The 27136-nt window shown below is 46.5% G+C and overlaps 1 protein-coding gene across 1 annotated transcript; it reads left to right on the top strand.

Annotated features, from left to right (window-relative positions):
* Nucleotides 1-11020: 11020 nt before the first annotated feature.
* Nucleotides 11021-12382, top strand: LOC137825063 (uncharacterized). The gene has a single exon (XM_068630737.1). The coding sequence runs from the start codon at nt 11021-11023 to the stop codon at nt 12380-12382; it is 1362 nt and encodes a 453-aa protein (XP_068486838.1).
* Nucleotides 12383-27136: the final 14754 nt, after the last annotated feature.

A 27136-nucleotide genomic window follows, 5' to 3' on the forward strand; every position in this document is an offset into this window, starting at 1 on the left:
AGCTGCTGTTGGTGGAGGTGCTGAAGGAGCCTGGTGCTGACTCTCACCACCACCCTCTTGAATTGGTTGGGCAAGGGGGGCTTCCTGGCGTGGTGGTGAAGTGGGGGACTCGGTTATGAGTATTGGTGAGTTGTGAGCGCCTTCATCCCCACCTGGTGCGGCTTCAGCAATTGAGGCAGTTGAAGGAGGACCCTCTCCAGCAGATACGAACGGCGTGGAGGCACTAGGAGGGTTCTCCATGAAGTTGGGCTCGTTGCTTTCAACCGCAGGAAGCGCGACGGCCAAGGGTGTTGCTTGGACCGGCGGTGTTGGAGTTGGGGGAGAAGGCGGTGTTGGAGTTGGGGGAGAGGGCGGTGTTGGTGTTGGGAGAGCGAGTGATGAAGAAGGTGCCACCCTTTTCCTTTTAGTGACAAGGCCGTCCTCAGTTGCCTCATCATCCTCATCCTCATCTTCTTGGACCACTTGAGGAGTTTTCCTCTTTGGTTTCCTTAAGATGAGCTTTTTTCGTTGAGGGGCGAGCAGTGTCTCTGAAGGAGCTGGGCCTCGAGGAGGCGATCTACCCTGGACAGCGGCGATCTCCATTACCGAGTTTGGTACGGTTTGGGAGCCCGCCGCCAGTTTGTGAGTTCGGGCGATCGCCCTCAATTCAGCCATTTTGCCTTTTCCCAGCATGTTATCTGCACAGGGCAAAAGATAGGTGAGCAATTAAAACAGAAGCAGAAGATACAAGCATGTCTGTACAGGAGTAACACAAGCAGCACATAACGGAGAAAAAGGCTAAGTTGGTAAGTTTGATGGTGAGGTGGGGTTTACCGATGTAGGCCTCGAGTTGGTCCTCGAGGAATTCGAAGGTGATTATTGAAGAAGTAGGAAAGCTGATCTGGGCATCAGCCACCCTCTTCCAGAAAAGGCAAAGGTCTTTATCCAGCTCGCCCATGTTGTCAGGACTTCTTGGCCTTCTGAAGTTTTCTTTGGAGTCCTTGCTTCCCTTGTTTACCCAGTACAAGGGGAAGCCGCCGAGCAGCGAGGGATCTTGGTCGTTTTGGCGCACTTGGACGAACTTTCCTTTCCAGTCTTTGTAAGATTGCTAGAAAATTGAGAGGATCGATCTCCCAGCAATCCCGTTTAAGCTCACCCAGGGGCGGTCTCCAGGATTCTTGACCTCGAACAAGAAAAGGAAAACGTCTACCGTAGTCGGTAGTCCCAAGTGCGTGCACATGATCTGAAATGCCCGCACGAATGCCCAGTTGTTGGGATGGAGCTGGGCAGCAGCAATGTTGAGCTCGGTTAGTAGCTCTCGTTCAAAACGGGTGAAGGGTAACCTGAGTTTCACCTTCTTGAATAGGGTGGTGTAAACGAAGCAGAACAACTCGTCGTTGTTCCCCTTGTCGTCCGCGCAGATTGGCACGTCGGGAGGGCAAGGCAGCACTTTTAGTTTGTCGTCATGCTCCTTGTGGAACGAGAGGTTGGGTTCGTCCCCTTTCTTCAACCGTAACACCGCCAGCGCAGAGTTTACTGAAGAGGTCTCCTTCAGCAAAGCTGGGGTGGCCCACGGGTAGAGTTTCCTGTAGTCTTGTGTGGCAGCGGAGGCTCCTCCAGCGACTGGTGGAGTTGCCTGAGCGAGATTGGGGTGAGAGGTTGCAGGCCTCTCAGCCTGGGAAGAAGGAGCACCAGATGCTCGTGGTAAGTTATGCGCTTGGGGTGGAGGGTTTCGTGATGAAGGAGGAGGATTTGCGGTGGTTTTCGTACGAGCCATTGCGGGAACTGCAAAGGAAAAAGGAAAAAGGATGAACAAAGGTTACGGAGATCGACTCGATTGTGGATGAAGAATGGAGAACGAACGAACGAGAGTTCGTTGTGATGAATGTAATTGAAGACGAAGCCCTAAGTTACGAGAAGAAAGAAGAAGAGGAAACAACCCACATCGTATGCACCAGACAGATAATGGATGATGCGAATCGGTTAAAATGCAGCAAATATCAACAGAAGAAGTAAAAGAGGTACCTTTCGATGATCAGGTGACCGTTCAAGGGGGTTGGAGATTGAGGGAGTTGAGGAGCGTCGTGGGTTTGCAGAGAAAGCTTAGAGTGTTTGAGAATGCAGAGAGATGATGAAACAGTGGAAATGAAAGGGTTTAAGGGTTTTTCGAACGTTTTCGAAAGCACAAACGACAGCTGAAGATGACCGTTGATGAAGCCACGTGTCGAGCGATTGGAAAAAGGGGTTTGGTGGAGCGTCAGAAAAAGCAGAAGGTACGAACGTTTGGAATTCCGTGCCAGCGCCACGTAGATCGGCAGTGATGTGACCTCTTGGTCTTTTCGATGGACAAGTCTTCGCTTAATATCGGCGTGTTGAACGGGACACCTGGCTAGCAGAAGGGAAGGAAGTCGGGGGGCTCGTGTAGTCGCCAATCGTTAAGTTGGCGTGCCCCGATCTCTAGCATACCTAAAACGGCGGTCACCAGGTTTGACGTAGTCGCCGGATGCGAACCCAGACGACCAAGTGATCAGAGATCGCCGAAAGGAGGACATCGCCGAAAGATCAGGAAAGCTTGTTCAAAGGCTTTCGAAGCGGAGGATGAAGTTGTCAGAGGGTCATTCCCTAGCTGGCCAGAGGTTGAGGTCGGGGAACGGCTTAGCCGAGCATGCACGATGAAGCAAGTGAAGCAGATCATGATGGCGGCCGGCGAGACCACAGGGAAGGTGTATATGAAGACACCCGTACTCGCCACGCAGAAGAGATCGCACTCCAAGGCAGTTATACGTTGAGTTGCTTCCTGCATAAGTAACTTAGTCGAAAAGCTTGAAGAGTAAGAGGTGACGCTCAAGTCAAGGATGCTCCAGATGGTGACACGTGTACAGCTGGATGCGAGCCACGTGTCCAGATGTGTAACTGTCAGGAGAGAGAAAGTGCACAGGTATATAAGAGATTCTAACGAACTTCTGAGGTACCCGCGTTTTAGAATACTTCTTTTACGCTTGCGAGAACTTGAGTACGCTGAGAGAGAACATTGCACGGTTCCTGAAGTTCTTAGTTTTCCTCTTAGTATTTTGGTGGTTCAGTCGCTGACTTGAGCGTTGGAGTGCGATCAGCCGCAGCGGCGCCGTTCTGTCTTTTGCAGGTTCTTGAGGTGAATCAAGGTGAAGGACGGAAGCTAACACGGTGCAAAGCCGATCCAGAGGAAGCTACCTTTGACGAGGCAAGGCTCTTGCGTTCTGGTCAACAGACAGGATCAAAAATATTAAATAAAAATTCAAAAAAATTTAAAGAGAACACCAACCTTTCTGTGAACCAAGGTTGCTGGTGATCAGAGTGGCAGAGGCACACGACAACGGCGACGGCGGCGACGACGGTGGCGGAGCAACGACAGACCAGCGAAGAGCAAATATGAAGGAGCAATTCCAATGGAATAGTAACCTAAAATGCCAATGCGCCAACGAAAACAAGTAAGGAATGAAAATGCCAATGCCAACGAAAACTAGTAAGGAATGAAAATGACAATGCCAATGAAGAGATTCGCGAAACTTACAATGGCAAAAAGGAACGAAGATGCAGAGAAGACGCGAGCACAAGAACAGTGAAAACGAAGGCCAGAGCGGAGAAGAAAGTGAAAGTGTGAAACTGGACGCGCGCTTCAAATTTTTAGGGTAGAAAGCATTTACAACTGCGGTTGTAACGTAAAACCGCACTTGTAAATCAATGTCCAAAGATTTACAAATGCGGTTATGTGAAAAACCGCATTTGTAAATCAATGTGCATTGATTTACAAGTGCGGTTTTACTTTACCCGCATTTGTAAATCATTGGACATTGATTTACAAGTGCGGTTATATGAAAAACCGCACTTGTAAATCAAATTAATTTCAAAAATGCCACCGTGTTTTTTACAAATGCGTTTAAGCGCAAACCCGCACTTAATAAGGAGTAATCTTTTAATCTTTTTGCACTAGTGTATGCACAAAGGTATGTGGATTAGGAAGGGGTAATAAATCTAAATGAGTAAGAGGATCAAACCCATATACAACTTCAAATGAAGAAATATTAGTAGTCTTGTGAACTACTTTATTGTTTGCATAATTATCCCTAGAGTTGTGATTGTCTCTCATGATTACTCTAGGCATAGTAGAAAGAGTTATATTTTCAACTTCATTTTGGCCATTCGTTTGAGGGTGATAAGCAATTGAAAAGTTCAACTTAGTTTCAAGTTTTTCCAAAAGAATCCTCAAAAAATGGTTTTCACATTTTGGTTCTCTATCTAACACTATGCTTGGAGATAAACCATGAAGTTTTATCACTTCTCTAAAGAAGAGCTTATCCATAACCATAAAAATGGAATCAAAACCTTTTGTTGTCCTAGGAAGTTCTAATATAAAATCTATGCTTATGTCTTCCCATGGAGCACTTGCAAAAGGTGAAGGAGCATGGAGTTCATGAGACATTGCCTTAGAGTTAGTTTTAAACTAAGAAATACATCTAGGGTAATGTCTTTGAACATTTTTCCTCATGGGTAGCCAAAAGAATTTTCCCTTTAAAAGCTTTAGAGTTTTGTTAACTTCAAATTGGCCCATGAGTTCTCCTTCAAGAAAATTTTCATCTTTTTTTTTGTGTGAAGGTAGTCTCGTTGGTACGACCATTGAACATGGAATTTTTAACACTTTGCAATGGTCGTCTCAATAAGACATGACAAGTTTCTTTAGGCACTATATCACATAAAATTTTATCTTTGAAGATGCCTATAGATAACTAGATCTTCACTTGTGGGTGATATCTTAGTATATACTTCTTAATGACTTGATGCATAAGCCTCATGAAAGTGCTAGGTGCTTTATGTTAGAATATATGGTCTTAAACGAGAGGGGGGTGAATTGTTTAAGAAAGATTTTCGTAAACTTTTAAGCCTAGAATGAAAATACTTCAATAAAACCTTGATTAAGAAATCAGTTTTTCAAAACATAAAGCAAATGCACAATACTGGAAAAACAATCGGTTATTTATACCAGTTATCAAATGACAAAACTGAATTTAAAGAGATAGGGATAAAGAGATTGTACACAGTTGTTTATACTGGTTCACTCCAAACCCAGAGCTACATCCAGTCTTCTCAGAACCCTGAGGAAATCCACTAAGCAATCACAACTTGATCACTTACACAACCAAGAGAATGACCTTGAACACCTCAAGAAACACACTCTCCTTGGTCAATACACCTACACCAAGATTGTTGATCTTGATCCCCTCAAGAACACACAGCCAATCTTAAATTGCATTAAAAGATTGGATTATCTTTGTTAAACATTTGTTTTAAATTCAATTTCATTTTCCCTATGTCTATGCTTGGATTATAATTAGCTTGTAATCCATCTGTTCCTTATACAGTTCTACGTGCTTTATAAACCTTTATGTTTGAATATAGCATGACTGTTTGAAAATATGATTTTCTCAAAACTTTTCATCAGTGCGGAATTTCAACCGATTGTTTCTTCGAAACAACCAATTGTTTTCTCCCTATCAGTACTGGGCAAATCTGTTTTTAATTTCTAAGTCCTAATTTTTAATTCTGTTCAAACCCAGTGATATTTGAGGTCAATATTGTATTAATTACATGTTTGAATACAACTTTCCTATTCTATAACTGCTCTTTATAAATAAGATTTCTCTTATCTTGGAAATTAAGTTTCTTTTAAAGTTTGGTCAAATCAACATGTGAGTATCTGTACTTTCTGTTCGACTAACAAAAATAGCTTTATGGTTCAGATTTGATTCGTTTTTCTATTTTGAAAACAACCCAGATAATGCCAACTTTGACCAAGGGTTATGGCTATATAAGCAATGCAATTAGATGTTGTTTTTCACACAAACAACCTATTGTTCTTCTTTTTCCTTTGCTTTGAGTTTTCTCTGCAGTGTGCAAAAGTTCCTCTCTGAATTAAGCTATGGCTAGAACTCCTCCATCTACTAAAAGAATGAAAACCAGGGATGTTAGAAGTGGTAGGAAGCTTGAAGGATGGTTCTCAGGAGAATCATAATTGATTGGCAAATACCTACATGAAACTAGTAGGAAGATACCCAAGCTTGTCTCCTTTACATGGATGAAACAACAAAATTTGAATACTGTGAGGATCCTACTTAAGGAACAAAGGATGAAACATTTTCTTGAGCTCACTAGAAACATTTATCCAGATTTGGTGACGGTATTTTATACTAACCTTCAATTAAATGGTGACTCACTTATTTCTCGTGTGAAAGGTGTAGATATGGTCACCACAAATGATGTATGGGTTGTTGTGGCTGGATTGAAATTCTTTGGAGTGAGAATCAACAGAGGCAATCTAGGGTTGTTGAAGTGTTCAACAAAATGCAATTTTACAAAAGTTGTTTCAAGAATCCCCTATCGAAAGTGAGAAATTTTTCAGTTGGAGGGTTAAAGCTTGATGAAAGGCTCGTAGCCTTCATTGTGTCATGGATCATCACACCTTGAGGGAGCAATCACTCCACTCTTTGTGAGGAAGACCTACTACCGATCTATTGCATTAGGAATAAAGTGAAGATCAATTGGATCCACACCATCAAGGAACATATGCAAAAATCCATAAGGTTATGTGATTTCCACTATCCCTATGCAATTTTAATCTTTAAATTTCTTCACTATTTTAAAGTGGATATAGAAGAGGAGCTAGCTAAAATTATCAAGCCCTTAAGTGAGATTAACAGTGCATCCCTAACCAAAATGGGATTTACTAAAATTGGTGGGAGATGGGTGAGTAAAGACGGTGATCAAGCTGGCCCAAGTGGAACCAATGATGGTGGTGAACCTGAAGATGCAGCAACTCAAGATGAACATGCTGTTGAGACTCAAGAGACTGATCCTAATGATGCTTACATGGGAGAAAGGATGACCATAATGTCTCATTTTGAAATATTGATGATCAACCTCATGGACACTTTTGCTGAAAATCAAAGGAATCTCCATGATTTGTGTGAGTCAGGGTTCAATCATATGGATTCACGTTTTTCAAGGCTGGATGAACAGATATAAGAGGTTCAAAATCAGATTATGGAGCTACAATTTGAAAGGGAGAGCAGTTCTTCCTTCTGATTTACTAATTTAAATTCCTAAACAATCTTTTTTTTTTCTTTTATGTTGTTTTTAATCCTTCCTTTTGTCTATTTGATAAGAAAAATAAGGGGAGAAGTATTGGGTTTTGTAATGTTCTAACTATCTTCACTTATTACTGCTTTGAACATTGCTGCTATAACTGTTTAATTGGTTTAAATTTGAAATTTTTACAACTGATAAAACTCTTATACAAAATTTCAACCAATTATTCCTGCGAAATAACTAATTGTTTATTTGTGTTTGCACCTTTGTATGTTGACTAGTCTCTCACAGTGATTTAGTTTATATTAATCTTTGAAAATCACCTAGTGGGAACTGGTTTCTGGTGCCTGGTTGAATGTAATAGATTATCCTGTGTTTCTCATGAATGCAGGTTATACAGATTCTAAACAACAACATTCCATAAAGCATCCCATGGATTTGTCTCCATCAAATACCGGGAGATTGTTCAGCATAGGAGCTTTGATGTTTCAAATCCAAGATGAAGCTTAAAGCCTTGCTACTTTTGGTTTGGGTTTAGATTAGAGTGTTTAGAATCCATGTAAAGATGAGTTCTTAATCCTTGCACAAAGCTTGCCCAATCTGTTTTAAAAAGCAAAGTGTTTTTCTAAGCAAAGGGAAAAACAACCGGTTGAATTATCGAAATAATCGGTTGTTTGTCACTTAGCTGGCTTAGAGGTTTTGAAACTTTTTTGACTAGGTTATGTAACTGCCTAACCAATTCAATAAGTTAAATCGTGGTTTCAACCGGTTGATTGTGACTTTCTCTAACAGTTTTTTGAAAACCTGTTTTAACTGATTTAAATGTGATCAAAACTGCTTTGACTCATTAATGTTGTCTTGAACAACTAGTTTCAAGTCTTATAAATAGAACCTTTCTTTCAAATCAAAATACACAAGTTTTTACACAATTTGAAATACAGATTGAGATTTGTTTTTGAAAGATGTTTTCAAAAGGTTTGCAAGATTGTTGTTAAGCTTTGAACTGGTACAAAATCTGATCATAGGACTTCCTGGTTTGTTTAACCTCATGTGTTTTCTATTCCTTTCAAGATTCTTGTAATTGTACTTTCATAAACTTGTAAGTGTGTGTGTAATCCTGCAAAGTCAGAGGGTGTTCTGACTTGAGGTGTGTGGTGTTCCAAACTCAGAGGTTGTTCTGAGAACTAGATGCAGCTCAAGGTTGAGTGAACCAGTATAAAATTCACTGTGTAAATCTCTTTAGCTCTAACTCCTTACAACTGTTTGTGTTAATGATGTTTATGCTGCTCGTATAAATAACCGATTAAAATGCAATTTCAATCGGTTAAAATTCTGAACACAGTTTTTGTATCATTGGTTGATTGCTTTCCTTAATTGTTTATCTGTGATTGTTTGATAAAGGTTCATTCTTAATCAATCTTTGCGAAAATATTTGACAAACAATTCACCCCCCTCTTGTTTAAGCCATCAATTCTTACATTGTAGCTTAGTTCCACCCTTCTTTTTAAGGCTTCAGAGTTTATGCGGGCGTGGTCAGATGCCTCCTCCTGCAAATCTAAATTCATTCTCCTTCCTTCATTGGATTCTTCAGCGACGAAGCCTTGGAACCTAAGAGAGTCTTCTTGCACTTCCACTGGTACCATGGCACCCGACCCATATACTAAACTAAACGGTGTTTTTTTTTTTGTCGATTACGGGATGGTGTGATAATATCGTAAAATTCTTAGAATTTCTTCTGACCAATTTCGCTTCACCTTTTCCAATCTCCTCTAAAATCGTATTGGTAGGACCCTGTTGGCCGACTCGGCTTTCCCATTCGTTTGTGGATGTTCTACCGAAGCGAAAATTTGCTTTATCTCGAGCTCCGTGCACAACTTTCCCAATTGTTGGCTGGCGAATTTTGTTCCATTGTCGGATACTAAGTGCCTTAAAACCCCAAAACGGCATACAATGAGCCGGTATTTGTGCAACTGGCTCAGCTTCAATCCATTTGGTAAAGTATTTGATGGCAACGATGATGTACTTCATCTGGTGTATGGGCAAAGGGAAAGGACCCCAAATTTCTATCCCCCATGTATGGAAAGGCCATGGGTTGTAGATAGATCATAGTTCCTCGACTGGTGCATGGAGTCAGTCAATGTGCCTTTAACATTGTTTGCATCACTTGACATGCTTCCCGCAATCTTCCTTCATCGTTGTACCGACCCGTCCTCGGGTGTTGACCGGGTTCGGACCAAGAATGTGCTTGTGCCTGAGCGGTGTCACCCCCCGATACATACGGGTAGGAATGACCATGGAGGGGGCGACACAGTAGGAGGCGGCACGGTAAGGCGTGGCGGCCTCTGGCTTCAGTACCCCAAATAGTGATAACAAACGAGAAAGGTTCAAAGCCACACACCCAGTTCCAGCAGGGAGAGACCCAACTCACGAAGGATATGTGCATGAGGTTTGGGGACACGACAGTACGCACCACCGATAGAAACCCACTGGGACAGAAACGACCCATGAGGGTCACGTTCCAAAGGGTAATCTGCATGCATGGCTCATGAGGAAGACAGAAACACTCCCAAGGCAAGTGACTAGGAGCTTGGGCGCATGAGTTGGCACCCAAGCAGTCACCCTCCGCTCAGGATGCACTCCAAGTGGGGAGCCTTACACGCTGGGATTTCCCTAAGTTTGGGCTACAGTGTCATAAGGCTGCACCCACAGATAGACTTAATGTTAGAAGCACTGGTAAAGGTATATAAGGTCTAGCTACTAACAAGAATGAGGTATGTTTTCACACTTTACACTCAAGTGACTGAAAGCGAGAGAGTTTGAGTAACGCATTTCTCTGAGCACGGTGTTAGTGGTGTTCTGTTACAGAAGTGCAACGGTGTTTTCTGCCATAATTGACTTGAGCGTCAGAGTGCAAACGGCCGCGAGGGCGCCCATTTGTCTCTCTGTTTCAGGTATTCACGGCGGTGAAGGGTGAAGATTGGAACGAAGGCAAAGGAGTCCTTGAAACGCAACTCTTAGCTACACACGAAGGTGATCGAGTCAACCGGTAGGAACATTTGGCGCCCACCGTGGGGCCTGATCTAAAACAACAGTCCCACCGCAAGAAGTAGAAGATTCAGCGAAGATCGTGAAGTCATGGAAGTTCTCCAAGATTCTTGAAAGATTCGTCAGGAATCCTCAAGATTTGCTCAGTTTCACCGAATAAAGTCCTAAGATTTGCAGAAAAGGTTCAAGATTCTCCAAGAAACACTAAAGAATGAGGACTACGAGGCAGAGTTCCACAGCGCGCGCAGAGAGTGATAGCATGACCTTGCAGCAAGTCATGGAGGTGATGCAAGGCCTTCAGGAGGCGATGGCAGCGTTGAGGGCGGAGCAAAAACGTATTCAGTTAGACCTTGCGGTGTCGCAAGCAAGAAACTAGGAGTTATGCCGCGCGAACGAAGAGTTGCGCCGCGAGATGAGCAACCACCCTGGGAATCGCGAAGCAGAGGATCGCGAGTGCTTCACACCACCCAGGGAGTTCCCCATGCCTTTTTCGCAGTCCATCATGGAAGCAGTGATACCACCCACGTTCGTAGGCAGGAAGGTTACGTTCACTGGGATAGAGGATCCAGAGGCACACCTCACTGCGTTCCATACGCAGATGATGCTAGTCGGCAGTTCTGACACCGTGAGGTGCAAGTTGTTCATGAGCATGTTGGCGGGGATGGCCATGGACTGGTTCATCAGCCTCCCAAACGGCCACGTGACCTCATTTGCGCAGTTATCATAGCTGTTTAGGGAGCAATACATCGCGAACTGGGCTCCCCCACCGGTGTCGTGTGATCTTTTCAACGTGAAGCAGTACCAGGGGGAGACGTTGAAGGAATATATCAATCGTTTTGGGGCACAGGTGGTGAAGGTTAACACCACTGAAAAGCCGATGATAGTGTATGCGTTCAGGAAGGGAATCTCTCCTGGGCCTTTTTGCGAGTCGCTCATCAGAAACCGCCCTAGGACCTTCGCAGAGATCATGCGTCGCACGGTGGAGCACATCGCAACGGAGGGAGAGGTAAGCGAGAAGCGCGCGAGTGTTGTACCCGCACGCCCTAGAGCCCCGTCGCGCGCACAGCTCGCGAGGGTGAATGAGGTCGCGACAGGGAAGAGAGGCCAGGAGAGGAAGCGCCCTTACGAGCCTAGGAGGCCTCAGGCCAAGGGACGCTCAGGGGAGAACCGGCCAGTGAGGCACAACTTTGTGGTGAAGTTAAAGGACCTGATCATTGTGCCCAACATAGCAGATAGGTTGAGAATCTCTGCGAAGACGGACAAGGTGTTGGGACCACGCAAGGATGCATGGTGTGAGTTCCATCAGGCGTACGGGCATCCAATCACCAACTGCTTGGCTCTGGGTCATCAATTGGATGAGCTCGTGAAGAGCGGATTCTTGAACGATTATCTGGTAGGGACGTCCGAAGTCGCGGCCTTGGCGGCGCCCATAGAAGACCAGGCCTATGAGATGCCTATCCATAGGGAAGTTCACACCATCTCTGGTGGTTTTTTGGGTGGAGGATGCACTGCCTCTCATCGCAAGAGGTACGTGCGGTCAGTGATGTCAGTGGTTGAGCAGGGGGCAGATGACTCGCTGGACATCGACCTCGCGTTCACAAAGGCTGATCTTCACGACGTCGTTCCGCATGATAACGATCCCGTGGTGATTTCGGTTGTGACCGCAGGAAGGAAGGTACACCGAGTGCTCGTGGACCAGGGCAGCTCGGCGGATGTGATGTTCTTGTCCACGTTCAACAAGTTACAGTTGTCCCCTGATCTGCTGAGACCATACACAGGATGTTTGTATGGCTTCGCAGGGGACCAGGTGGAGGTGCGCGACTATCTGGAGCTAAGGACGACTTTCACGGATGGCACCGCGTCTCGCACCGAGAGCATAAGGTACTTGGTTGTGAACGCTAACTCGGCGTACAACATTTTGCTGGGGATGCCAGCCTTGAACAGACATAGGGGGGTGTCGTCTACACGGCACATGAAGCTGAAGCTGTCTGACCTTAGCCGCAGGGTGATCGTGATTAAATCCGATCAGGAGGAAGCCAAGAAGTGCTATGAAAATAACCTTAAAAAAAAGAGGGGCGTATTCATGGTGGTGGAGATGCCCAGGGAAGTAGTACCCATGGAGGAGGCGCCTGTAGAGGCGGTACCCATGGAGGAGGCGCCTGTAGAGGCAGCACCTGTGAAGGCGTCCCGAGCCGGTCGAGAATGTGGTGGAGAGGCAGATAGGTGGCAAGACGTTTAAGCTGGGCCGGTCGTTAGGTCAAGAGGAGCAGAATCAGGTGGCGGAAGTAATCTCACGTCACCTGGACACCTTTGCTTGGACAACCTCGGATATGCCAGGTATCGACCCGGATTTTTTATGCCATCATCTCACCATGGACCCCAAGGTCTGACCCGTGCGCCAAAGAAGGAGGAAGTTCAACTAGAAAAGGCGCCTGGTCGTCCAAGAAGAAACCAAGGAGCTGCTGAGCACTGGCTACATAAGGGAGATCCAATACCCTGAGTGGCTGGCCAACATGGTGTTAGTAAAAAAGGTGAATGGGAAGTGGAGGATGTGCGTGGACTTCACTGACCTGAACAAGGCGTGCCCTAAGGACTCGTACCCATTGCCAAGCATCGACGCGCTGATGGACAGCGCCTCAGGTTGCAAAATGCTTAGCTTCCTGGACGCGTTCTTAGGGTACAATCAGATTAAGATGCACCCTCGTGACGAGAGTAAAACGGCGTTCATGACCGAGACGTGCTGTTATTGCTACAAGGTGATGCCGTTTGGGTTGAAGAATGTAGGCGCCACCTATCAGAGATTGATGGATAAGGTCCCTGCCCCCATGTTGGGAAGGAATGTGCAGGCCTACGTAAACGATATGGTGGTGACCTCCTAGGAGAGAGGACGACATATAGCTGATCTGGAAGAGTTGTTTGCCATTATAGCCAAATACCGCCTCAAGCTGAACCCTGAGAAGTGCGTCTTCGGGGTTGAAGCAGGTAAGCTTTTGGGTTTTCTGCTCACCGAGCGGGGAATAGAGGCGAACCCTGACAAGTGTGCGGCGATCCTGGCAATGAGGAGCCCTGCCTCGGTGAAGGAGGTACAGCAGTTGACGGGGCGGATGGCGACCCTGTCCAGGTTCGTGTCCGCTGGAGGAGACAAGGGTCACCCTTATTTCCAGTGTTTGAAGAGAAACAGCAGGTTTGTGTGGACCGAGGAGTGCGAGGCGGCATTCCTCAAGCTCAAGGAGTATCTGGCTGCTCCTCCCGTGTTGTGTAAGCCACAGACAGGCGTGCCCCTCCGATTATACTTCACGGTAACTGAGTGGGCAATCAATTATGTGCTAGTTAAGGAGAAGGACCAGACACAAAAACCTATATACTTCGTAAGCAAGGTCCTGCAAGGGCCGGAAGCGAGGTATCAGTCTTTGGAGAAAGCAGCTTTGGTCGTGGTGTTCTCGGCCAGGAGGCTCCGTCACTACTTCCAAAGCTTTACGGTGGTGGTAATGATGGACCTCCCCATCTAGAAGGTGTTGCAAAAGCCAGATGTCGCGGGAAGGATGGTCGACTGGGCAGTGGAGCTGTCCGAGTTTGACATCTTGTATGAGCCTAGGGGGTCCATAAAAGGACAAGTGTACACAGACTTCGTGGCAGAGCTCTCCCCAGGGAGCGCGCAACAAGAAGAAGAGGTTGGCTCCCAGTGGGTGCTTTCGGTGGATGGATCCTCGAATCAGCAAGGGAGTGGAGCCGGTGTAGTCCTGGAGGGGCCAAACGGGTTGTTGATCGAGCAAGCCCTGAGGTTTGCTTTCAAGGAAAGTAATAATCAGGCTGAGTTTGAGGCCCCGATAACTGGAATGCTCCTAGCCAAAGAGATGGGCGCGCGGAGCTTGCTGGCGAAGAGTTATTCGCAGTTGGTCACGGGGCAGGTAATCGGGGAGTACCAAGCCAAAGATCCGCAAATGGCTGCGTATTTAAGGTATGTCCAAGTGCTGAAGAGGGCGTTCGCAGCGTTTGAGTTGGTGCACGTCCCAAGGGAGCAGAATGCCTGTGCTGACCTACTCGCCAAGCTGGCTAGCTCAAGCAAGGGGGGAAGGCAGAGGACGGTCATACATGAGACCCTCAAAACGCCGCGAACGTTTGTGCCAGATAACAAGGTGGACATCCTCCAGATCAGCATGACTAAAGGAAAGGCGAGGAGTCATCGGTCGTTGACTCAGGGCATGGCGAGAGCCCCCAGCGTAAGCGTCTACCCGACCTCGCCAGGAGAGGAGGACCCCATGCAGGTGTGCGCCCTGGAACAAGGGGACACGTGGATGACAACCTACAGGCGCTACATCGCTGATGGGATACTCCCAGCAGAGCCCGAAGAGGGCGAAAAGATAAAAAGAAATTTAGCGAGGTACACTCTCGTGGATGGAGCACTATTCAGACACGGGTTCACGCACCCAATCTTGACGTGCGTGAGTGGAGATGAATGCACGAGAATAATGTCTGAGCTCCATGAAGGGATCTACGGGAGCCATGTAGGGGGAAGGTCTTTAGCATCCAAGGTCGTGCACGCAGGTTTTACTGGCCAACGGTGAGAGAGGACTGTGTAAGGCACGCCCAACATTGTAAGCAGTGCCAACAGCACGCCGATTGGCACAAGGCGCCGCTAGAAGAGTTGAGATCCATCTATAGTCCGTGGCCTTTCCAAACCTGGGGGATCGACATCCTGGGACCCTTCCCGTTGGCGATAAGGCAGATGAAGTATTTGATAGTAGCCATCGAATACTTCACAAAGTGGATTGAAGCTGAGCCAGTGGCGCAGATCACGGCCCACAAGGTTCAGCATTTCGTATGGAGAAATATAGTGTGTCGTTTCGGTGTACCGAGGCGTCTTGTCTCTGACAACAGCACACAGTTCGCCAGCCAGCAGCTGGGCAAGCTGTGCGCAGAGGTTGGCATAAAGCAAGTGTTCGCGTCTGTCGAGCACCCTCAGACGAACGGACAGGTGGAGTCCGCCAACAGAATCTTGCTAAGGGAGTTGAAGAGGAGGCTTGAGAAAGCCAAAGGGACTTCAGCGAAGGAGGTGCCTAGGATAGTGTGGGCTTATCACACGACGCCCCAATCTTCCACCATGGAGACGCCTTTCAGCTTGGTATACGGATCGGATACGATGATCCCAGTGGAGATCCACGAGAGCTCACCACGTTTCCAGAGTTTTGTGGCTGAAGAGTCCAACGAAGAGATGAGGGTGAATCTGGATCTGTTGGATGAGGCCAGAGAAGAGGCGAGGATAAGGCTGAGGTCGTGAAAAGAAGAGTGGAGCACCAGTACAACTCCAATGTGAAGCCCCGACAGTTCCAGGTAGCTGACTTGGTCATGCGGAAGGCTCATCCGTATGACTTGGAGAACAAGCTATCCCCCTAGTGGGCCGGGCCCTTCAGGGTAACCGAGGCTCGAGGGAACGGATCATACAAGCTTGAGACTCTAGAGGGAGGTGTCGTCCCGTGCACTTGGAACGCGGCAAACTTGAAGTTTTATTTCAGTTAAAAACTCTATGCAGTGTACAGTTCAAGAGGGTTTTTTAACGAGGTCACAAGTAAAAACCAGTTTGAGCATAATTTGTCTTACATTTTTCTTATTACGATGTAAGGAAGCGCTGAGAAAAGATAATGCGGTTCAGTAAGAAACGAACCCACCTCCTTGGTGTTTAGACACCTCGAGGGGAGACGCGGGGGCGCCTCCCTCAAGTGTGGGCGCCAAGGGCAGAAGGAAAGTTCGAATCAGTGGAAAGCCAGGCGTCTTGGTGTGGATATACCCCAGATAGGAGTAGCGCTATCCTTCGGGACACCTTCTCCTTGGGCGAAAGCACTAAGTCCCTGGTCATCTTGGTGTTTAGACACCTCGTAGGAGAGAGCGGCGGGGGCACCTCCTACGAGCGTGGGCACCAAGTACGTTGATTGCCTTGGTGTTTAGACACACTGAGGACGAAACGGCGTTGCATGGTAGCAAGCCTCTCCTCGGGCGTGGGCATCCAAGCGCAAAGTTATAATGACTGGTGCCTTAGTGTTTAGACACATTGAAGACGAAACGGCACTGCTTTCCAGCAGGCTTCTCCTCGGGCGTGGGCACCAAGCACAACTGTTGTCCCGGTGTTTAGACACACTAAGGACAAAACGGCACTGCTTTCCAGCAGGCCTCTCCTCAAGTGTGGGCACCAAGCATGAGTAAGTAGGCTTTGGCCAAAGATAAGTCCTTCTTTGCCTTTGAGCGATGTCGAGGCCAGTAACGCTCTTGAGGCTAGGCGCCTCATGGCCACGAAGAATAAGAAAAGATCAAGTAAAGAAATTCCCACGAGTTGGGAAAGAGAAGGGGTCGAAGACAAGTGAAGGGTTATGCACGTTTTTTCTTAGCAGTAAAGATAAGAAAGAAAAAGCCCGTGCTACCTATAGTTCGAGAAGGAAGAGTTGCTCAGCAAAAGAAACAAAAGTTAAATAACAGAAGTGTCATTGTCAAAAGCAGTAAGTAGGCACAAACAAGAATAACAGTTAAAGTTAAGAATGCAGACTGGCTGCCAGAATGTATACACAAGTGTCAAAATTACAACTTGCAGAAGAAGAAAGCTAGATATTCTAAGGGAGGTCCCCTGGCACGATCTTCCCTTCGACGACGTGGTTGGCAGTGGCATAGTTCGAAATGTTCATCTCAGGGTGTTCACAAACAACCTGAGACAAAGCATCCTCGAACCATGCAGCATAAGGATCCGCAGCATCGTCAAGGAGCTCTTCCTCAACCTTCTTAGAGCGATCAGCCTAGGCAGCCAACTCCTTCTCCATGTTTGCTAGCGCCTCAGTCTTCTCTGCAAGTTGTTTCTTGTGAAGCTCGACCTGCTCAGCAAGTTCAACCTTCAGTGCCTCAAAGGCTTCGCTCTTAGCAGTGAGATCAGCCTCAACCTGACTCAACTTTACTTCTCGAGTAACTGAGAGCTCCTCGAGGCTGGTCATCTTAGCTTTGGAAGCAACAACAACATCTTTCAGTTCTGCTATCTCCGCATGAAGGGGCACCACCTTGGTCAGAAGTGTGGTGTATTTCTGGGCCTCTTCATGCAGCTTCTTGTTCGCTGCCTCCTCAGCTCTCTGCACTACACCCAGTGCCTCCTACAAAGCAACCTCTTGTATGAAGAAACGGTGGCCTTGGTTGTTTATCTGCTCCTTTACCCGTGCCAACTCATCAGCAAGGGCCTAGTGCTCCTTGGCCTTTGTCTCAGTGTGATGCAGCAAAGAGCTGGCACGAGAAAAGAGTCCACCAAGGCAAAGGGCTACACCCTCCATCAGAGCCTCATCCATTGGGCTCCCCGGGGTCTCTTGTTGAAAACCCTTTAGAACATGCTGGACAGCCCGGGGAAGCTCGGGGGTAGGTGCAGGGGTGGGCTCTGGTGCAGTTTCAGCTCCCTCCTCCAAGGCCAGATAGTATGGGGGCGTGGAAGCACTAGGTGGATGCTCCCTCGGAGATTCGGCATTTTTATCTGAAGATGAGTGGGATGCAGCCATTGTAGTGGTCCTTCTGCAGTGTCTTCATCATCATCTGAGAGAACAATCACCACCCCTTTATTTTTAGCTGGTGAAGGGGAGGTCCTGACCGTGGCTAAGGGGATAGCCGCGATCGGGACTAGAGAAGTAGGAATTGGTATGGTGTGAGAAGAAGGAGGGTTCTGGGTGGTTTGTGGAAATGGAGGTTGAGGGTTTGGCTGTGGAGATGTAGGTGGTGGTGTGGTTTGGACAAGGGAGATTGGAGAGGTTGCAAGGGAAGCAGCAGGGGCTGGCTGAGTAGAAGTACCAGCCCCACCAGAGGTAGCCTTGCCTCGAATGGACAAGACCCCAGCCAGCTTTGTCCGCTTCTCAGCATCCAACACCATATTTGCACCAGAAGAAAAGAGTTGAGTTAGGTATGCCAAGAAAATCAGTGTGGGAATAAGTTTATAAAGCAAGCGAGAAGAAGCATAAACAGAGTCAGAATTTGAGGATGGTAGAGAAGGGATTATTCCCATACCAATGTAACGAGTAAGCGCAGCAGGGTCATACTCGTTCTTGATCAACTCAGCGGTATTAAAAATCACCCCCAAGCTTGCCAAGACTTGGCACACCTCACGATCAGCCGAGGATAGCTCATCTAAAGTCTTGGCCTTCTTCGGCTTCAATTTCCCAACCCAGTACAGGGGAAAGCCATCCAAGGCAGTAGGATCAGCTTCAGAGTTGCATACCCTGAAGAATTTCCCTCTGAACCCCTTATATGACTGCTGAAAGAGGTTCAGGATTACCCTTCCAGCTATCCCGCTGAAGCTGACCCAAAGGTTCTTCCCAGGGTTCTTCGCCTCGAAGAAGTGAAGGAAGACGTCCACTGAAGGGGAATGCCCAAAGTGACCGTAGAGAATGTCGAAGGCTCTGATGAAGGCCCAACTGTTAGGATGTAGCTGGGCTGGGCCCACGTTTATCTCCGTAAGGAGTTCCCTTTCGAAGCTAAAGAAAGGAAGGTGTTGTCCAACGCGTTTGAATACTGCCTAGTAGAAGAAGAAGAATGGTTCCCCGCCATTCAAACGGTTGTCAACGCAGACAGGTTCGCCCGCTGTGCAGGGGCGAACGGAGATATAGGCATCATGCCTTCTCCCGAAGGCTCTACCCTTGCATCCAGGTCCGTTGTCTAGATGATCCCTCCAAGCAGAAAAGGAGGTCAAGGTCGAGGTCTCCGCGAGGAGCTCGTCAGAGGCGCAAGGGTAGAGGGGTTTGTAGTTGACGCTGGGAGGAGGATGATTATCAGTGGTTTTAGTTCGCGCCATGACACAACAAAGGAAGCTGGGAATAAGAAGAGCAAAGGTTTAGCAAACAGAGGCTATGGTGTGAAATTTGGGAGAAAACCCAGAAAAAAAAACCCTACCCATGCGAGAAAGTTCAGAAAACAAAGGAACGAAGAAGCAAGAAGGAAAGCGTAAATGCGAGAATCTAAACAGTCTCAGGCAGTAATATCAACGCATGGAATCAAGAATAAAGGGCCATCAATGCAGAAAAATCATACCTTTGATGTTCGAGTGGTGAAAGTCTCGGTCTTGCGAAGAGAGATCAGAGAAAGCTTGAGGAAGAAGACGAAAATGGCAAGTGATAGCGTAAATGAGGGAACAGTGTCTGAAGCGTGCGTTTTCGAAAGGTTTAACGTAAACTTGAGAAGCGCAAGGGGCATTAAGTCATGACCGTGCGATTGGGCCACGTGTTGATGGATTACCGCGTGAGCCAAGGAGTCACGTCATAGCACAGAGCGTCTTATCAATAGAATGCCACGTAAGACGGTAGGGCGAGGCCTTAGTCTTTTCGCTGAACAGTTGTTAGCTCAAGACTGGGGGGCTTGTGTACCGACCCGTCCTCGGGCGTTGACCGGGTTCGGACCAAGAATGTGCTTGTGCCTGAGCGGTGTCACCCCCCGATACCTACGGGTAGGAATGACCGTGGAGGGGGTGGCACAGTAGGAGGCGGCACGGTAGGGCATGGAGGCCTCGGGCCTCGGTACCCCAAACAGTGATAATAGACGAGAAAGGTGGTTTCCAAGCCACACCCCCAGTTCCAACAGGGAGAGACCCAACTCACGAAGGATCTGTGCATGAGGTGTGGGGACGCGGCAGTACGCGCCACCGATAGAAACCCACTAGGACAGAAACGACCCATAAGGGTCACGTCCAAGAGGGTAATTTGCATGCATGGCTCATGAGGAAGACAGAAACACTCCCAGGGCAAGTGACTAGGAGCTTGGGCGCATGAGTTGGCACCCAAGCAATCACCCCCTGCAAGATGCACTACGAGAGGGGAGCCTTACACGCTGGGATTTCCCTAAGTTTGGGCTACAGTGTCGTAAGGCTGCACCCACAGATAGGCTTAATGTCAGAGGAAGACATGTGGCAGAAGCACTGGAAAAGGTATATAAGGTCTCGCTACTAACAAGAATGAGGTACGCTTTCACACTTTACACACAAGTGACTGAGAGCGAGAGAGTTTGAGTAACGCATTTCTATGAGCACGGTGTTAGTGGTGTTCTGTTACAGAAGTGCAACGCTGTTTTCTGCCATAACTGACTTGAGCGTCGGAGTGGAACGGCCACGAGGGTGCCCATTTGTCTCTCTGTTTCAGGTATTTACGGCGGCGAAGGGTGAAGATTGGAACGAAGGCAAAGGAGTCCTTGAAACGCAACTCTTAGCTATGCACGAAGGTGATCGAGTCAACCGGCGGGAACAATCGTCGACCAATAGCACCCTGCTCGAATGACTTTCAACGAGAAAGCTCGCCCGCCGATGTTGCTGCCACAAACACCCTCGTGAAGTTCAGACATTATTCGGGTTCATTGGTCTCCACATACACAAGTGAGGAGTAGATGAGTATAATCGTAACTAAATAAGTTCCCATCTATTAGGATATACCTACATGTGTTCATGTTGACAATTTTGGCCTTTGTTGGCTTAAAGGGGAGTAATCCATCAATGAGGTACCGTTTATAAGGTGTTAGCCAGGTATCCTCGGTTCTGATCTGCATCACTTCAGAATGTTCATCTTCGGGGAATTCGTAAATAGTTATTCTTGGGACCTTCAGCTTTTCCTGGACCATCGAACGATGTCTTCTCCCATATTATGGGTTGATATGCAAAACCTCCAGGTGGTCAGCCTTTGACAACTCTGCTATGGTTGTCCTGGGCGACTTCAGGGTCTCCTGAATTACAGACCTCTGCTGACTTCCCTTTCCCGAGCTAGCCAACTTGGACAGTAGGTCTGCTTGAGAATTTTATTCGATGGGGACATGAACAAGGTCAAACTCAAAGAAAGTTGCCCTTAGGATTTTCACATACTTGAGGTACAAGGCTAGTTCTGGACCATTGGCCTGATATTCACCTGTGACCTGTCTGATTACGAGTAGTGAGTCACTTTTCGGCAATAAGCGTTGAGCTCCCAACTCCTTTGCTAGCAGGATTCCTGCTATCTGGGCCTCATGCTCATCTTGGTTGTTGCTCGCCTTAAATGCGAACTTAAGAGTTGCTCAATTAAGAGCGCATTTGGTCCTTATATAATAACTCCAATTCCACTCCCTTGTAAGTTGGAGGACCCATCCACCGAAAGGACCCATCAGAAATCATTAGGGTCAGGTTGAAAATCCTTAGACGAAAGCTCTACCATGAAGTCTGCATATACCTAGCCTTTAATTGGCCCACGAGGTTCGTACTATATGTCATACTCGGACAACTCATCCTCTCATCAAACCATTTGACCTATGATATCAGGCTTTTGCATAACCTTACGGATGGGAAAGTTGGTCATTACAATCATAGTGAAGCTTTGAAAGTAATGAAGAAGTCACCGAGTTATGAATACCACAGCTAAGGTAGCCTTTTCGATAGGTTCATATCGAACCTCTTGTCCATGTAATACCTTGCTTACGAAATAGTTTGGCTTCTGAACCTTATCTTGTTTTTGAAAAACAACTGAGTTGATAGTCCGATCTATTATTGAATAATATAGACGAATAAGGATTCCCGGAATTGGTTTACCGAGAACTAAAAGGCTAGCCAAATACTCCTTGAGCTTGATAAAAGCCTTTTCGCATTCATCGGTCCGTGCAAAACAATTATTCTTCTTAAGGCATTGGAAATAAGGATACCCTTTATCTCCACTTGTCGATAAGAAGCAAGACAGGGCGGCCATGTGCCCGGTTAGATATTGCACTTCTTTCATTTTAGCTAGACTTATCATCTCTATGATTGTTGTACATTTATCCAGGTTCGCCTGTATTCGTCTCTCGGTTAACAGAAAACTGAGAAACTTCCCTGCTTCCACTCCAAACACACATTTATCAGGATTTAGCTTCAGATTATACCTTGTTATAGTGGTGAATAGCTATTCTAGGTCGATAAGATGTTGGTTTTCCTTCTCCGAGGTGAGAACCATGTCGTCCACATATACTTGGACGTTGCGCCCGAGCATTGGTGAAAGGATGTGATCCATGATTCCTTGGTAGGTCGCCCCAACATTTTTCAAGCCAAAAGGCATGACCTTGTAACAATAAATGGCGACCTCGATCGTAAAAGTTGTCTTACTCTTGTCTTTCGGGTGCATGCGAATTTGATTGTACCATGAAAAAGCATATAGAAAACTCAACAAATCCTGAGGCGTTGTCAACCAGGGAGTCTATGCTCAATAAAGGATAGGAGTCCTTGGGACAAGTCTTGTTCAGATCAGTGAAGTCAACACACATTCTCCACGTTTGCCAACCACTCAGGGTATTGGATTTCCCTTACGTGGCCAGCAGCTAGCATTTTCTGAGTTTCTTCTCGGATGGTGAAACGCTTTTCTTCATTGAATTTCCTCCATCTCTGAACCACGGATTTAACCATTTTATCTATTGTTAGCTGGTGGCACAAGAAATCTGAATCTATTCCAGGAGTGTCCACGGATGACGATGCAAAAGCGCTCATATTCTCCGAGATGACACCAGCTATCTTATCCTCTAGCTCCTTACAAAGCGAGGTGCCAAGCTTGAATTTCTTTCCCTTTATCTCTCTCCCGAGCTTCTTCGGCGGGCATAAGTCGTCTCTCATCGCTGATTTCGGCTTTTGCTACCCATCCCAACTCTCTTGGTTGGATAGTTACTACGTAGGTTCCCCTGTGATTTTTCAAACTACTCTCGTAGCACTTTTGTGATATCTTCTAGTCGGCTTTCATCATAATTATCCCTCCTTCATATGAGAGCAACTTTATTTTCATGTGAGTGGTTGACGCTACTGCACCCAACCTATTCAAGGAGGGTCGCCCCAAAAGCAGGTTGTATGCGGAAGATGCATTGACGACGATGTACTGGATAGTAATCGTCCTGGTCGCGTTATCATGAGAGAAGGTTTTCCTCAGTTCGATGTATCCTCATACTTCCACTAGATAGTCCTCATGGGAAAGCACATCTTCCAGGTCGTAACTTGTGAAATAGAGGAGGGCTCTACAAGGGGGTCCGATCTCCTTGTACCTAGGGACATCACCGTTCGCACATATTGTTTGCGTTTAGAGGCTGAGTTTCCACCTCTAGAGAATCCTCTTGCGATGGTGTTCAGGTCCCCATGGATCGGAGTTTCGAGTGTTTGCTCCATGGAAGTAGCTTCTTCTTTTGGTTCCTCCTGGTTGAGCTCAAGGTATTCCTTCAAGAAAACCTTTGTTCGATGCCATGCCTATAGGCCTTGTGAAAGTCACACCAGGAATCTCTTCGCGATCCCAAGAACCGATCTGTCTTTTGTGGAAATTTTAGCCTATCCGCTACCCCTGTCATGCCTATGAGTTCTTTACAAGGTAATAGGAATCTAGGTCTGATCGTCGTCTCCTCTCTGGCCTTTGTTTTAGGCTCGTCCTTCTTGGCAACATACGAGACATACCTCGGATTCGTTCTCCTCTCGGTGAAAGTTTCATTGTTCCTGACAGAATGATCTCGGTTGTGTTCCTTGTGCCTAGGCTATTTCTACCGTGAGCTACCATTTTTCCTGAGCACAACCTTTATAGCCTTGATATGGGTTGTAGCTCGTTCTCGCACCTTGAACAACATCTTCGTTGGCCTCCTAATTAATTAATCACTGAATGGGCTTGTTGTCATCCCTTATACAAAAGCAACAACCACCATCTCTTCATCCTGAGTTTGAAGTCTTACTGAGACTCACAATATCTATTCAAGTATTCTTTAAGCGACTCCTCATACCTTTGTTTAACATTGAAAAGATCATACAATCGTGGGGGTTAACCTAGTTGGCCGAGAAGTGCTCCTTTCACATTCTAAAGAAATATGGGAAAGAGGTGAGGTGACCATTCGGGATTCCACTAAACCATTGTAGAGTTTTTCCTATGAATGTACTCATGATCATCTTACATTGGATCGCATCTGACCCCTAGAGATGGTCATTTGAGCCCTGAACGCCTTTAGATGACTTTCAAGGTCCTCTACACCAAAGAAAAAGTGATATTGGGTGTGATGTAATGGGGCGACATGGGCTCTTCCATGATTTGTTATGTACCGATCAGGTCATCGGGTGTGATGACGTGGACAAGAGAAAGGTGGGTGGTCAAGAAGGCGACATAGTCGCCGTTTATAGAAGTGGCGTTCTGCGGCATACATAATCGGTTGTCGCCGCTTGGTGTGTCACCAACGTGTTAGATAATGGAAGATCAGGTGGTCTGACATCGCCCAAGAGAGGCATCGCCCAAGAGAGGCATCGCCCAAGAGAGGCATCGCCCAAGAAAGGCATCGCCCAAGAGAGGCATCGCCCAAAGAGGGGCGTCGCCAAGTTAAGGCGTCGCAAGGAGGCTTCGGGCCACGATAATCCAGAACAGTAGCAAGGAGAAGAGAAAGGTGGCTTCAAGGCCATAGTTCTAGCACCAGTAGGGGATATCCTGACTCGTGAAGTATCCACGCCACTGCTGGGAGACCCTGGTACAGATACGACCCATGAGAGGGCCATGACCAGGGGAGAACCACGTGCGTGGTACGAGAGAAAGGTAGATACACCCCCAGGACAAGTGATTAGTGATTGGGACGCATGAGTTGGCACCCATAAAGTCAACCCACGCGCCAAAAGCACTTCGAAGGAAGGAGGGCCCACACAATGGATTAACCCTAAGATTGGGTTGCGGCGCTATGAGACCCTCTGCGCAGAATAATGACCAAGTCAGAAAGGCACGTGGCAATGCACATGTGCTCATTAAAGGTTTCAGTGAAAGTTTGCCAAGGTACGCGTCAATTTAGTTTACGTATCAAATGTTTCAAGGCACATTTTTATACGCCTTCAATGCGCTTCAACGCGCTTTAAATGCAGAAGGTATATAAAAAGGGGCCTTGGGTCGTTTGAAAGAAAGGGGAGTTTTTTGACCTAATTCTCATAAGTTACACATAGCACAAACCCTAGTTGTTTTCGCTGCGCACCCACTGTGAGCACAAGGAAATTAGGGCAGCACAGTTTTAGTCACTCAGTTATCTCTGACCACCTTCAGAGCATTCGTTTACGGTGTTCCGATACGGAGGTGCGTCACCTTTGATGTTTCTCGCTAGCTGACTTGATCGTCGGAGTGCAAACGGCCGCGAGGGCGCCCCTTTGTTCACTTCTTTTTAGGTATTCACAGACGGAGCGGAACAAAGGTGCCATAGCTCGTGAGGACAAGCCCCGCACGAAGATGACCCTGGTCAACCGGCGGGAACATGTTATGAGAATGGCTTGGGGTTATCTCTTGATGATAAGTCTGGGGAACGTTCCCGGGTGGGACGTCAACCCTGTTGGTGTAAGTTCTTCCGGAGCTCCTCCTTGGTCTTGCGCAACTCCTCATTGGCTTGTGTGTGTTCCACCATAATTATTCGGGAGGCCTCAATCTCTGCCATAAGGAGAACCTGGCTCAAACGCATTTCCCCTCGATGGCGTTCTTGGTCGGCTTGGGCTTCTTCCCTAATACCCTCTTGCTCATGTCAGTATTCTTCGTTTGCCTCCTATAGGGACCTCATGGCCTCCATAATTTGTTGCAAGGTGAGGGCCTCGCTTCCTTCAGATCCCAACAGTCCTTGCCTCGCATTTCTCATTACGTCATAATGCTCAGTCATAAATGTGGGTGGGATCAGGTTTTATCGGGCCCCACGGTGGGCACCAAATGTTCTCGTCAGTTGACTTCAGTCGGACTTGGAGGTGAGCTTCGCTCTTGCTTGTCTCTACATGATGATCCGAGATCCTGATGCTTCATGACAAAGGGGGCTCTACCTGTTGATCACACTCTGACGATCAAGTCAGTGAGACCATTCAAATTGTAAACTTGCTTTAGTCTAGAGTTCTCATAAAAACTTACCTTTACTCGGGGTCTTAAACCTCGTTTATAAACATTTCTTCAACAATTTTCATCAACCAGAAAATTATTTCAACAACAAGAATATAACTCAACAAAAATATAATTTCAACAATAAGAACATTATGCTAATTTGTACCTTTATTTTTCGGGTACAATGCCACATCATTCATATTCTTGCTGGTTGACTCAGCCGCCGTTGACTTCAAAGGTAGGTGGTGGCTCCTCCTATCTCCTGGTGGTTTACACTCTCTTCTTGGGTAGCTCAGAGTGGCTCTGTTGAAACAGAGAGGGCCCTACCTATTGATTGCAGTCCAATGATCAAGTCAGTACTGGGCTAAGAAACAATAAGTGTTTAAAGTAGTTTCAGTCTTAGAAACGGCATACCTTTCTAGGGTTCTTACCACCCTTTATATAGGTTGTAATTAGGTCAACTTCGCTATCCCTCAAGCATCTTTCCTTAAGTGGAATTTGTTAGAATGGATGGCTTTAAACTAGAGGGGGGTGAATGGTTTAAAGAGGGATTTCGAAAACTTTTAAGTCAAGAATGAAATTATCTCAAGAAACAATTGATAAGGAATCCAGTTTGCCAAAACAATAAGCAAAAACAACAGCACCAGAAAAACAATCGGTTGTTTATACCAATTTACAAATATCAAAATTGAATTTAAAGAGTTAAGGATAGAGAAAATGCACACAGATGTTTATACTGGTTCACTCTAAACCCAGAGCTACATCCAGTCTTCTCATAAACCACTGAGGAATTCCACTAAGCAATCAAACCTAGATCACTTACAACACAACCAAGAAAGTGACCTTGATCCCCTCAAGACACACATTACTCTTGGCCAACACACCAACACTAAGAATGTTGATCTTGATCCCCTCAAGAACACACAACACTTCTCAGCAAACACACAAAAGAAACTTGTTCAACAAATACAAGGATTACACTTGTTACAGAAGCAAATCTGAAATCAATACAAGCAGAAATCCTATCTCACACTCTTTGATCATCAATCTCTAAGCAATCTCAACTCTTTGAAAATCAGAATCTTGTTGTTCCAAAAAAAAATTATTATTTCTCAAATCTGTTTTACTGAATTTATTCAAAGATGTTTGTTATCAAATCTTAACAAACTTATTCA

The sequence above is a fragment of the Phaseolus vulgaris genome, chromosome 8 (assembly GCF_000499845.2).
Source record: "Phaseolus vulgaris cultivar G19833 chromosome 8, P. vulgaris v2.0, whole genome shotgun sequence".
Classification (NCBI taxonomy): domain Eukaryota; kingdom Viridiplantae; phylum Streptophyta; class Magnoliopsida; order Fabales; family Fabaceae; genus Phaseolus; species Phaseolus vulgaris.

Excerpts from the sequence above, each read along its gene's own strand:
- LOC137825063 (XM_068630737.1), top strand. The coding sequence starts at position 11,021 with ATGATAGTGTATGCGTTCAGGAAGGGAATCTCTCCTGGGCCTTTTTGC.